We start from the raw sequence: 13,505 nt of genomic DNA on the forward strand, positions 1-13,505 counted from the left end.
AAAGCACTTTCCCCGCATTATGTTCTTTAGCAAAGTCCCAAGTAATGGCACAGTTCGCAAAGAAAGGTTTTCCGAATGAATTATTTCCAATCGGTGCAGTAAATGTAACGGATTTAAATACATAAAGCACCCCATAGTGTTCTAGATAGTAGAAACACTTGAAAAAAGTTACATGTTGATTAGCTGCACATTTATAATGTGACAAACTACACCAGTGCAGGGTGGTACAAATCAGCATCGCACATAAAGCTACAAAATAACAGAAGACAACATATATGAAAAATACTCCAAACCCCAATTTATTTAGACTTTCAAAGAATTCTTTGAACATTTTCTCGTTCATTCTTTGATATAACCCTCTATTTTTACGCTGTCTAAAAATAATACCAAATCTGAATAAGAATATTCATTGCAAGTAGTCCAGAACTTGTTTTTTTTAATGAAAGACCATTTAACAATCCAAATAAATTATTACATTGGCGAAATGAAAAACTTCTATTAAGTAAACAACTAAATTTCATCTTACAGGACATAAGACTAGAAATAGTCTCAGTACAGTAATACAGCAAAATATCTGTAGCAATATATATAGATGTGTGTAAAAGAAATTGAATATTTACAGCACAAATGAACTTTCTGGTGGATCCTCATATATGATAAACAATATAAATATGTACGGGACCCGGCAATCCCTATTGTGGTTAAACCTTTATATCCTCTGTTAACATAACAGGTTATGAACATGGTATATTGTAAATAAATAAAGTGTGCAACTTTCAAATCTGGATATTCCTTTGAGACTAGTCTAAAGCGTTAATTTAATTTAGCAGGGAACACATACCCCCACATGTCTCTTTTACAAGGCGAGAGTGACAGAGTGGGGAACCCCATTAAATATGTAAGAAAGGAAACCATATGAAGAACATTCAGATGTCAGGGTCTATCCACATATAATACAGCCTGGGAGCAGTCAATATTCCTTGTCGAAAGGGGGAGGGGGGTCACTATTAATGGCAATCTACAGATGTGACCAATGAAAAGAGCTGCTAGAAATACATCTTAACTGGTGATTGTGTACTTTTACCAAACTCGTGATTTTGTGCAATAGAAACCAGAGGTGGGAAAGTCATAACCAATAATTAACAGCATTTTGCTATTAAATATCAATACGTATCCTTAAGAGTCTTTTCCAATGCTCGGTTGCAAACATGAAATATTATAATTAAATAAATTGAAAAAAAACAAACAAACCACAAAGGAAAATACAGCAGGGTGACTTTGCCTACACTTAGCATCACAACAGGGGACGAATATACTCAATCACATTAAAAATATATGTATATTTATATATATATTTATATATTTATATAATTTTATCAAACAAACCAAGTAATCGCAGAAACCGATTGCAATCGTTTTAAGGGCAAAAAGGAAAAATGAGTCAATATATAGGTTTTGGAATAAGCTCAAAGTCCCCAGCATATTCTCAATTTGCTTCCCAAGTTTCCGTATTTTTCTTAAAAAATAGTTGTACTGTGCAGTGAAACCGGGGATATAATAAAAACGTCTTACTTGTGCAGTCCCGATCCGTGAGACAGAGTGGCAGGAGGGTTGGCACCAAGCGGGCACCTATACTTTATGGGCAGCAGATACTTTCTGCAGCCCAGGTGGAGTCACAGCTGTCTGGCATATAGAAATGCAGGTTTATATACATTTATAGAGATTTGGGCGATTAAAAAACATATGAAAATGTGTTTTAATTCCTTACAAAATGAGCAAAAAGTGAGCAGTCTAAATCCCAGCAGAGTATTTCATCCTTTTCTGTTTCTGCCTCTGGTTGCAGAACCACACACGGACCACGTTCTTTTTGAGGTCCAGTTTTTCTGCGATGGCAGCGATTTTTTCTGAGGAAGGACGAGGCTGGATGGCGAAATATGCTTCCAGCGACCTCTTCTCAGGGGCTGCTATGGAGGTGCGTTTCCTTTTCTTCTCGGCTCCGTTGAAGAGCTCGGGTTTGGTGAGCTTCTCCCGGTGAGACTTCTCAGCCTCCTCCAGCCAAGCTTGCAGGATGGGTTTAAGGGCGATCATGTTGTTGTGGGAGAGGGTGAGGGACTCGAACCTGCAGATGGTACTCTGGCTCAGAGAGCCCACTCCGGGGATCTTCAGGTTGGCAAGAGCAGAGCCAACATCAGCTTGTGTCACCCCGAGCTTGATCCTTCTTTGCTTGAACCTCTCAGCAAAGGCTTCCAGGTCTCTGGGATCCGCATCAACATCACTCATGCAGCCCATGTGGGTGGGGAGCCCATGGGCATGTGCCATGCTTAGTGCTGCCTGGTGCATGGGATTCATGCTGGCCATGTGTGGGTGACCTGGGGTAGACACCACTGAGCCGTCCGGTCCTGTTATGGCCCCCAGTGTTAATCCCGGGGTGATGTGGTCCAGCAGTTCTCCTTCCAAAGGCTGGTGGTGGTGGTGGTGATGATGGTGGTGGTGGGAGCCAGCCACCCCCGATGGATGGGAGATGGGGACTGAAGACGAGGAGGAAGCGGAGGTGCAGGGAATGGTGTTCATGGTGTGGTAGGTAGCGTCCGGCTTGAAGGGGCTGTGGTGCGGCGTGTGGTGGTGGTGGTGGTGGTGTTGGCTCTTGCACTGAGACACTATATCCACCGCAGCCAGAGCTTCTGCCCGGGCCAGCAAACTCTCATCCAGACCTCCAAATATATTGCTCTGCAATGTCAAATAGAAAGCACACATTACTGTCTGCTGGGAATTCACCGATTAAAACTTTTCTGGAATGCTAAAAAAAAACCCCTCTCCAGCTACAGAGAGAGAACACACGCCTAGGCACACACACTACACAAGGTACATGCAATATCCCAGGTCATAAAAATTAATATGAAAGGCAAGACCGGCTGAATACATAAGTTGAGGCAAAAGAGAGAGAGGGAAGAAGGGGGGAAAGACTGGATGTGTCGGGTGATTTGCTGTACAGACATGAAAAAAACATCAAGCAGATAAAGGGGCTGTCAGGATGTGCCTCAGAGCGGTGATTATGCACAGTACGTACCGGTGGGGTTGGGAGACAGGCTCTTCTCATCGCCTCCGAGCTGCTGCCATTGCCTCCCCCGGCCCTGCTGATACTGGGGGAGCTGGTGGCCGAGGATGAGGAGTGAGGGGAGGAAGAGTGCAGCGCTGAGTACTTGGCCTCGTCCTGCATGCTGCTGTGAGCCATGCCGAAGGGCTGCTTGCTGCTCAGGGACATCATCATCATGACTGCCGCTAATGGGGAGAGATAGGGGGCACTGAGTGCCTGAGACCCCCCAGATTAGAGGAGCAGCCGGGAAGGAAGGATGGCACACACTCCTCCTGATTCTTCAAATGTGCCGCGGTTTGGAGCTGTGGGCTGCCTCCTGCCTGTCTCTCCCTCTCCTGCCAAGGAGCCAGGTTTTGTGTGTGTGTCCCTGTGAGAAGCGCTGCTCTGCCTCTCCTCCTCCTCCTCCTCTCCCCTGAGAGTAAATCCAGATCCTCTAATATTTCCCCTTCTCTGCCACTCTTACTCCTCCCATCCACTGTCCCACTCTCTCCTTATGTTAATCTTTCATAGCATTAGCCACTTGCTAGTGGCCAGTGTGCTGCTGGCAGTGAGGAGCTAGCTTTGGGCAGCAGCCTGGCACCCTTCTCTCTGTAGGTCTCTCATCCGGGCCAACTCTCTGGCATCCCCGCAGCCTCACACTGACACCGGCATCCTGTGCAACGTGTCTTTTGTTTGCATCTCCTGCTCCTGGAACCTATTGGGGAGCCCCCTCTGTACCCCCAGCTCTGCCCTTAGCTTGCCCGTCCTTCTGCCAGCTGCCAGCTGCTGCTCTTTGCTTCGGCTGCTCACCTTGGCCTGGCAGGTAGTAGTGTGTGAATAGAGGAGGCATCAATGTGGGTGGGAGGCACACTCTGTCTGGCTTTGCCCTGTGTTATCAGCTCGTCTGTGATTGGCTGTTTGTCATTGATTGTATTTGTGTGTGTGTGTTTATGATAAAGGGAGAATGCTTTTCCTTTCACTGTTTGCTTGTTGCTGTCTGGGAATGAATGTGTAATTTCCCCATTCCATAAACCCATCTAGAGACCAGAATAGAGTTCCCACAGAACGTAATCCCAGTCACTGTCACTCCATACCAGCCAGGGTCTCTTGTGCTGCTCTTTACTCTCACACCCCAATTGTGTTTACTCGCCCAGTCCTTGTTCTGTAGCCCAGGTGAGAGGAGCTCATTGCAATATCCGTATGGCACTAATATTTCCCTATGCCCGTACTAGATTGACACAATACCCCTGAAGACAAGGAATATAAAGTACAATATAAAGTACATTCTATAGTTATATACTTTAGTTTAGTTACAGGTAACGGGTCGGTGTCAGACACATAGAAACGAAATTTAACTTGACTGATAGAGGATTCACTTTGTTTGTGTAAGAAGTTTCCCTATAATAAATATATGGGTCAACAGGGTGCAGAAAGCAGCAGCAGGCTTGCCACTGGCAGGTCCTTTCCATTCTTTATATAAACCTATACCCTGTGGTCACCCAGTGAGCTGCTATTTATAGGTGTAGTGATGCAAAGCCCCAGAGGCTGACCTGAAATCATGGACAGAACAAGCAGTTTGCCTGACTGCAATAGGAATTGCAAGACTCCCTATACACCAAAAACAATAGAGCCACATGATTGCGCCAAAATAGGTTTAAACATTTCCTAAAGGTTTAATTGGAGCGTAATATGAACAGTGTCCTCATTCACACTGAGAGGATCCCTCACCCAGGAGTAGAATGCATCTCTGCCGGAGGGCCCCCCTGTCCTACCCAGGTAAGTGCACAATGTGGTTCCAGATAGGGCAAGAGCATGGGAATCTCACACTGAACCCGAACAAACGAAGGGGCTTTTTTTTTTTTTTTTCTAGGAAAACCCCCCAAATTGCTCTGTGCAGATTGTACAGTCACCATCTCCCAGAAATGAAATAAATCAAAGTTAAAGCTTGAGGATCATTTAATTATGGCAGGAGGAGCGCTGTGTACCAAGTAAAACAACATCTCTAAGCAAATTATGGCCGGGCCAGGAAGGAATGATTAGATTGAAATTTCATTTAGACTGGGGAGACACGGCACTCCAATATGTAATGTGTTAGGGCTCATCTGATTTGTGGCCTTAATTCGCCTTGACGAATTTATTAGTTTTCATAATGGTGGAAGGATGGAGAGGCTGTATAGCTAATGTAGTGTATGTCACTGGTGAGAGGCTCAAGTCTATAGAAATCTTTTATTAATGACAGCAAGCCTGGTGTATAATGTGAGCTGAGCACACCCCTCTGTGCACATTAACAGCCCTCTTAATTAGCCCTCTGTGTCAGCCAGAATGGCTGCAACTTTACATTATGTTGTAATTAACAAGGTTTGGACAATTTGTCTGTTCTACAAAAGACATGTGCTGCTGGAATCCTGCTCTTACTACCGTGTCGCAGCTATCAGCAGGACGCTGCAATAGAGTCTCTAACTAGCTGGGTGCTGCCACAGAGCTTGCTTCAGTAATGCAATTAAGTGGAGTGGAATTAAATCTAATTTTAAGATTCTTTTTACTTAAAAATGTTGGAAAACTGTGCTTATCTGAAATAAGTCTAATGTATTAAATCACTGCTCTGGGGCGACGTTTAATAAGAAAGTATCATTCACTAGTATTGAACGATTTTAGGTGACAATCACTCTATCACTTTTCTCCAAAACTGGAAACGTTTCGTATCATATCTTCCAAGTACTGTACTTTAGCAAAAATGTCCTCATTCTCCTAACCTTGGCGGTAATGTATCTAATGATAATTTATCTATTAAATATGCAAACATTACTTTTTCACTCTCGCTCTTTATCTATCATCTATCTATCTATCTATCATCTATCTATCATCTATCTATCTATCATCAATCTAGCTATCTCTCTCTCATCATCAATCTATCTATCTATCTATCTATCTATCTATCATCAATCTATCTATCATCAATCTATCTATCTATCTCTCTCTCATCATCTATCATCTATCTATCTATCTATCTATCTATCTATCTATCTATCATCATCTGTCTATCTATATCTATCTGTCATTCCATCTATATACCTTTATACCCTGTTTATAATTTATCAGTATCTATCTTTAAATAGTATCAGTATCTAGCTTTAATTACTATCTATCATCTATCTATCTATCTATCTATCTATCTATCTATCTATATCTATCATCTCTTCCCACAGGTGTATTTCTAGATATATATTTGTGTGCGTGTATGGGGCAGACATGGAAGCTAATAAATGCTGAGCAAACCTGTGTTCATATGAATTTCTGCATCTTACCCAAGTCACATTAGATGACACCAGTTAAGACTAATAATACCAGTGTTTATCTCTTTGGAATGTTTCATGTAAATCGTTCGAGTCGAATAGATTTCTTCCAATGTATATAAATTAATAAATATATATGATTATGAAGCCAAAAGACTTGCATTGTGCGGCATGGGGAGAACTAAGGATCGCACCCAGTCAATTTACATTAATCCTGATCTTAATAGCAACTGACAAGTGATCTCCAAAATGCTAAACACTTGTCACTGTTCTGTGAGGTAAATAAGGGATTATAATAAATTCATGAAATTATAAAAACTCTGCTGAAATAATTGGCTGAACTTTTACTTGGGCTGAAATGACGAATTAAAGAGGGTAGTTTTAGTTGTCAAAAATGCAGTTTGGAAACAGTTAAAGGCAAATGTCTAATTATCCCAAACAGGGTGTTTAATAAGTAATACCCACAGAGTGTCTGTTTAGGGCTACGCATTCTTACTCTTTCACATTAACAAATATTCATTAAAAGACACCAGTTAACCAGAAATGAAACTCTGTGCCCAGGATGTGGCTGAGGATCTGGCTAAATTGTCGCTCCTGTAGTCACAGTAGAACTGAGAGCTACTGCATCTCTACATACATGAGCGAAAGGTTAATAATCACAGCTGTGTGCTGTCCCCAGGCTCTCTGGGCTGCTATGCGCCTGCGGGAGCGCCATATCGCACTGTGCTTGATGTGATATTAGCGACAATGCGCACTAGTATAGGCAACAAGAAATGTGTCTCAGTAGCACTGTCACAGAGATCGAATCGAACCGACCGAATCTTGCAGTTTGGTGGGCGGGTCGGTTAAGTTAAGGTAAGATCTCACACAGTGATAATAATTAGTTTATATTTGGTCCATCACATGAAACTGAGTGAGTTATAGCAGGGAGCAGAGTTGAAATCAGCGTTATGGGCTGAATAGGCTTAGAATAACTTCTTTCCAGCGGGGGGATGTGAGGTTTAACCTGCAGAATATCTTGGGGCAAAGGTCGATCTTAGATAGGTTTGGAGTTTGAGTGGTGAACTGTAGTAAAGAGTAACTGGGAAAAGACACAGGGAGGGGAGATTTAATAAGAAATATTAGGTTGAGGGAAAACTGGGCTCATGATGGTGCTTATTGAAAGTGCACATTAGTCTTATAAAATCACTTATGTAACACAGGTCTCTTAGGTCCTCTAACTGTCTGTGCAAGCTGGAGGCTATACCTGGTATCCCCCTCTAGACCAGAAAAATGGTTCTGTCTTACAGTATCTGAGCACCTGTGTCCAATTTAAAAGTTAGTTAAATTGAGATGTGGGGTAATAAACACTTACTTGGTGTCCTAGGTGTTTCTGCAACTACAAACTATATATGTATATATATATATATATATATGTGTTTATTTTTAATGATCGTAGCCTTGTTATGAACTAAAGGGGCCTGCCAAAGGCTCAAAGGGGTCTGGAACTGAAAAAAACACTGGTCTCTATGTATATTTATTAATTCTTCAGTTAATTCACTAATCACTGGCTTATGATATCATTAAAACAGAGGCCCTTCTGAGGCAGAGGCATAACAGAGACAAAGGTCACAGAAACAGTTGGTTTACTTGTCTGTCAATGTATTTATTTATTAGATTTAATCAAAATAAATCTTTTACTTAGAAGTTCTAGAAAACATGCCAGTAGGGTATGAGCCCTTGGAAACAAAAATGAAAATATAACCGTATTTTTGCTAAGGTCTGATATGCAAGAGAATCAATCTGGCCATCTACATATGAACGAGAGTAGCAGGTGAATTTTATTATGAACTATATGAAGCATATTACTTTTATATATAGATATAGATATCTTGGCACCAATGAATTAGATTATTGATTTTTAAGGGTGAAGACACACAGAGCTACTTAGTAGCAGCTACTTGTCACAGCTACTAAATGCCAGAAAATACCCTGCCATAGAGAATACTTAGAATTGCTTCTGCTAAAACACACGTAGAGACAGTTATTAGTAAATCATCAGCATTGTCTATTTTTGTAGCCGTGACAAGTCGCTGCTACTAGTAGCTCTGTGTGTCTTCACCCTAAGGGTCTCAGAATTAGTGAGCTTGTCAAGTAGTACCTCACCTTAATGCTTAGTATGCTCCTGAGAGCAACATAGGCAGGTAAGGAAGAACTGAAGGAGAACAAAGAGAAGGAAATATGAGAATAAAAAAAGGCATTAAACTAGAATGAACAGAAGATAAGAGACAGAAGAAAAGGGGAGCCCAAATTAGTGAATAGAAAAGGGGCAACCTGAAAGCACATCTGGGATAGATATGGCGTGAATGCATATTTGCTGCCCTAGATCACCATGTCTGGAGTAAGATCTAAAAAAGAAATCAGAATTTCACATACACCGGAGAGACCTTTTATAATATGCCAGTCTATGGCTTGTAGATTGTAATCTCTTTGGGCAGGGCTCTCCACCTCTTGTATCGGTTATTGATTGCTTTATATGTTACTTTGTATGTCCAATGTATGAAACCCACTTATTGTACAGCGCTGCGGAATATGTTGGCACTTTATAAATAAATGTTAGTAATAATAATAATGGCAGTTTACAACATGCCTTTAAGCATTTGCCAGTGTCCACCTTGCCATTTTGGGTTTGTAGATAACCCTTGAAGCCCACCCTGAAAGCCAATAAAGGTGATTATTTACTTGTTGCCCAAAACATTTGAAATATAGCAAGCTAACAGATACAAGTCCAACAGTTATCTGTATTTGTTATGAAGTAAGGGGACCGATTACATGTTGGTCCTTTGTTGGACCATAAATAGGGCTTAAAGGGTTTGGTGTTGGAATAAAGAGTAGGACAAAAGGAGAGAAGAGAAAGTTGTCAAGAACTGAAATGGAGGGGAAGGCCAGCAATACAAAAAGGAAGATACATTGGGGAATGTAAATCAAAATACAAAACAGATACAAAAGTATCAGAAAGGAAAGGATTAAAAATCACACAAAGGCAAAAAAGAGCGGAGCAAGGGAAGATGCACCCTATGTTTAATGTTTACTAGATAATCCACAAACCCCAGTCCAGACCACACACAGTAATATTTGCTTGTTCAGTGAAGTCAGCAAAAGAGCATATCTCTCCCCCAAAATGCCCACCTTGGGTGGGCGATATCATGCTAATGCGATCATTTGGCCCTAGGGCCAAACAACCACATTACAATGAAGGGGATACCAAAAGCTGGATCCAGAACAGCATTAATGTGCCCATGTGGTCCTCGATCTGACAGAAAAATCAAGCCCGCCTAATCAAGATCTGGCTGTTTTTGGCCAGGTTAGTGAGGCCTGTCGAACGGCTCCTTACACAGGCAGATAAGCTGTTGAATCGGCCGGAAGGACCTGAATTGGCAGCTTAAATCTACCCATGTATGGCCACCTTTACTGATACCAGTCAATTAGATGGGTTAGTTTTCTCACTTCTGTGACTTCTTTTGAGTTCAGCAGGCTTATTCACCCCTACAGACACAAATTAGCTAACACATTGAAAAGCACAGCAACCATTAAAACATTTACTGTCCTTACTGTGACTCTACTAGACTGATCAAAGCAAATTAATCTTGGTATAGATTACTGCAATTGTGCAACATGTGTCTGGATAATAGAGGTCTCCAACCACAGTGTTGGACTATGGCCCACCAGGATACCAGGAAAACCCAGGTGACAGTGGGCCCCCTTCTCACCCAACTATGTATGCCTTTTCTTTATCGTTCATTGTTTATGTAGAACAAGAAATTGGGAGAAGGCTAGGTGATAACAGGTAAAGAGAACTAGTAGAATAAGGAATTTAAGTAAGGAAAAAAGAAAAAATATGTGGAAAGTGGGCCTATGGCCCACCTATGGTTTTCTGGTGAGCCCCTGGCATCCCAGTTCGACATTCTCCAACCATGTAGTCTGGCTGCATAGTACCTTATAAGTTTACAGCCCTATAAACATAAGTCAGTGCATGCAGGGGAGGATTAATGATATGTGGGGCACCTAGGCTACACTTTGCACAGCCCCCCACCCTCCTTTTAAGCCAAATCTGTGGAGACACAGCAGAGGCCCATGTGATCAGAGGACAAAATTTAGCTTTTTAAAGTTATTATTTCTCAGCTCTACTCTTCTGAATCTCTTTTACTTATTATTTGCGCTAGCTGATTGGTCAGCTGCACCTCACTTGGAGAACTCAGACAGACAAGGCATGTGGTGCATGTGTGCACTCAAGCTCTTAGCTCTCTATGCCAGGTATTTGAAGAATAGCTGCAGGCCTCTGTGCTCTCCAAAAAGGTACGCATAGACCCACAGTGTGCCCCCTGAATTGAGTGCTGCCTGCATCAAGTGGTGCTTGATTCAAGACGGGGAAGGTGGGAGTAGCACTTAAGCATCCCGCTCCCTAAGTTGTTTGTCATTCAGATACGTAAGCTTGTCCTGGGGCACAAGTGCTTGGTAAGTGATTTTGTACCCCTTTGGTGCTCTTGCAGGGATCGATTAATGACCCCTAGTTTACTAAAGCTGGGCAGATTGTCGTGGATGCTACTTAGCAGGCACGTGCACTTACACTTGCACTATGTCTTTGATGAAAAGGAAAAGATGATACTATCAGTGACCATAACATCTTGGATAAAGGAGGTGTACAGGAGCCTGTGGAACTAATGATTACAGTCATAAACACTGTCATCAAGACAGTATTACATTATATATGTGCCTGATAATAGTGTATTGTATTTAATATGGTAAAGCAGTCTGTTTTAGCTCTGTTTATCTATGTTTATTAAATAAAATCAATGTTAAGATTTATGGCACTTTTCACCTGGAGATTACAACAGATTTCCAGCACCCCTGTAAAGGCGTGCACGCAACATGATATGTTCACCTCTACATAACTTTTTTTGCAATTAAGGATTTCAGCGCTTCCATTCTATAATAATAAAACTATTTTTATTTCACAGATGGCACAAACACAGCTAAACGAAGACATGCTAGAAATAAAAGTGAAATTTTACTAAAATAGTTACAGACCACTGAATTCACTATCCCATATTGTGAAGATATGGATAGTACAATCAATGAAAGTTAAGCAGAAAGCTGCGAGATTCATACCTACTATAGCCAAAGCAGCTTCTGTCTCTGGATTCTAGGAGTCACAGTTGTGTGGCCGCAGCTCCAGAGGCACCATTACTATTAGTGTAATACAGATTCCATAATTCTTCATCTATTTTATAAGTACTAAGCTGTGTAAGATTACAATTAAATATAAATATAATTTATTTGTAGCTCGATTCATCTTCTGTCTATATATCATGGGCACACCATTATTTTATAAAGTAAAAATAAAGATGATAATAACGAACCACGGGAATGTTAATTCTGAGCAATTCATGAATCTATCCTGCTTATATGCACCATGCTTAAACGAAAACTAACCCCCCTCCCAGACAAAAGCCTCCATCAAAAGCCCTCCCTGCATGGGCTCATTGGAGAGCAGTGGATGAGGGCTTTTGTCTTGGGGTGTAATTTGCCTTTAACTAGCACTCCTATCCTCCCTGCAAGCCTTTGGCTGAGCACATGCTCAGTAGCACAAACTGAAAGCCTGTACTTGTGCAGAAACAGATGGTATATGGTGATGTGTTTGCACTTTATTAGTGAGTACAGCAGCCACAAATGTAAATGCTGTAATTACTCCACTTGGAAACATATGAAACAATATTCTTTCCCAGGGAATAATTTCCTATATGCCAAAAGGTATTCTGGTAAAAATAAAATGTTAAAAATGCTATACAGAAAAGCAGTTGAACATTTGTAGTGAAACCCCAAACTCCTGATCCCTGGCATCAGATGTCCTGCCTGCCTAGTCTGATGGCCGCCCTAGAATTATGTCATTATGCCATAAAGAAACTACCTGGTGCTTAAATCACATTCCAAACGTGACTGCCTGCCTGCCCCCCAGTCCATTGTTTGAGGATTCAGGGGGGGTTTGAAAAATAATAAAGCAAAGAAAAATTTCAATTATTTGCCCAGTAGTAGCAAAACAATATGCAGATAAAGCCACTATCCATAATCAGAAATATAGATTGCTATTGAAGGTAGGTGTGAAGGCAAGGAGCTTTACTGACATAGAGCTACAGTTCCTCTACAATTGAAAGGTTTTTTTATCCTAATTCTAAACATGCACTTCAGGCAATAGCTGGTAAATGTATTGATTAATCCCTACCTCCATACTTTACCTGTAATTCTTGTAACTATACAAAATGGCAAATTTCTCACTTCTGTTTTAAAAAAAGTATATTTTTAACCTGTTAAGTATTAGGATGGTAGCGAGATCTATGGGTGTAAGGAAATACCCTACAGGGAAACAAAGTGGACAATAAATAATAAATATGATCTATCTGTATAGCATATAAAACAAATATTCTCTATGTAGAGCTCTTAGCAGGCGCTCTCAGGTGAATGTGTGTATAACCTTTAAAGGAGTGAAGTCAAGTCACGCAATGAAACTTGTGGCATGGATCAATCAGCTAGATCTCTGCAATCTCTGACTCCCTGCGCGTTTCTGGCACCAGGAATAAAAGGGAGAAATCGAAAGTTAATTACCTGAAATGAATCCATAAATCCCTTTCCATAATGCATCTGTTTATGTTCAGAAGAAATAGGTGTTGTGTGTTTGCTTCCCTGCTCTACTGCTGCTGCTTAAATTTGGCAATGCTCTCTGCAGCAGTGATTATATAGTAGGAGCAATGTCTGACATATATTAGACCTAATCATTTGCTAGCAGGTACCTTGACCAACTTTGAAATTTGATGTGATTTCTTAGAAGCTGGTGTTAAAATTAATTGTTTGAATATTCTCACTATGGATTTTAGCTTGTCTGGCACACACACATTTCACCCCTTTGTCTGTATGTATACAAGTCCATAAGGCTCATTTATGAACACAAGGGCTATTCACAAGGGATGCTATTCACAAAGGTACTTTGCTTCTATACATTTTCTTACAAAATGTGTATAGTGCCAGTGTACCAGTTCAGTCTGCTGTGATAAAGTGACCTAATTGCACCCAAATGACAAATACAGGGTTCAGTGGATGAAAGGAAG

General features: G+C 41.2%; 1 protein-coding gene across 1 annotated transcript; it reads right to left on the reverse strand.

Annotated features, from left to right (window-relative positions):
* Nucleotides 1–272: 272 nt before the first annotated feature.
* pou4f2 (POU class 4 homeobox 2) lies at nucleotides 273–3,911 on the reverse strand. The gene is made up of 2 exons (XM_002938931.5): nucleotides 3,068–3,911; nucleotides 273–2,727 (listed from the first exon to the last, which is right to left on the reverse strand). The coding sequence occupies exons 1-2, from the start codon at nucleotides 3,269–3,271 to the stop codon at nucleotides 1,792–1,794; spliced, it is 1,140 nt and encodes a 379-aa protein (XP_002938977.2). The 5' UTR covers nucleotides 3,272–3,911; the 3' UTR covers nucleotides 273–1,791.
* Nucleotides 3,912–13,505: the final 9,594 nt, after the last annotated feature.

The sequence above is a fragment of the Xenopus tropicalis genome, chromosome 1 (assembly GCF_000004195.4).
Source record: "Xenopus tropicalis strain Nigerian chromosome 1, UCB_Xtro_10.0, whole genome shotgun sequence".
Taxonomy (NCBI): domain Eukaryota; kingdom Metazoa; phylum Chordata; class Amphibia; order Anura; family Pipidae; genus Xenopus; species Xenopus tropicalis.

Bases quoted from the DNA above. Each gene is read 5' to 3' on its own strand.
- pou4f2 (XM_002938931.5), bottom strand. From the start codon at position 3,271: ATGATGATGATGTCCCTGAGCAGCAAGCAGCCCTTCGGCATGGCTCAC. The intron at 2,728-3,067 runs GTACGTACTGTG...TTGACATTGCAG, and splicing joins CCTGTCTCCCAACCCCACCG to AGCAATATATTTGGAGGTCT.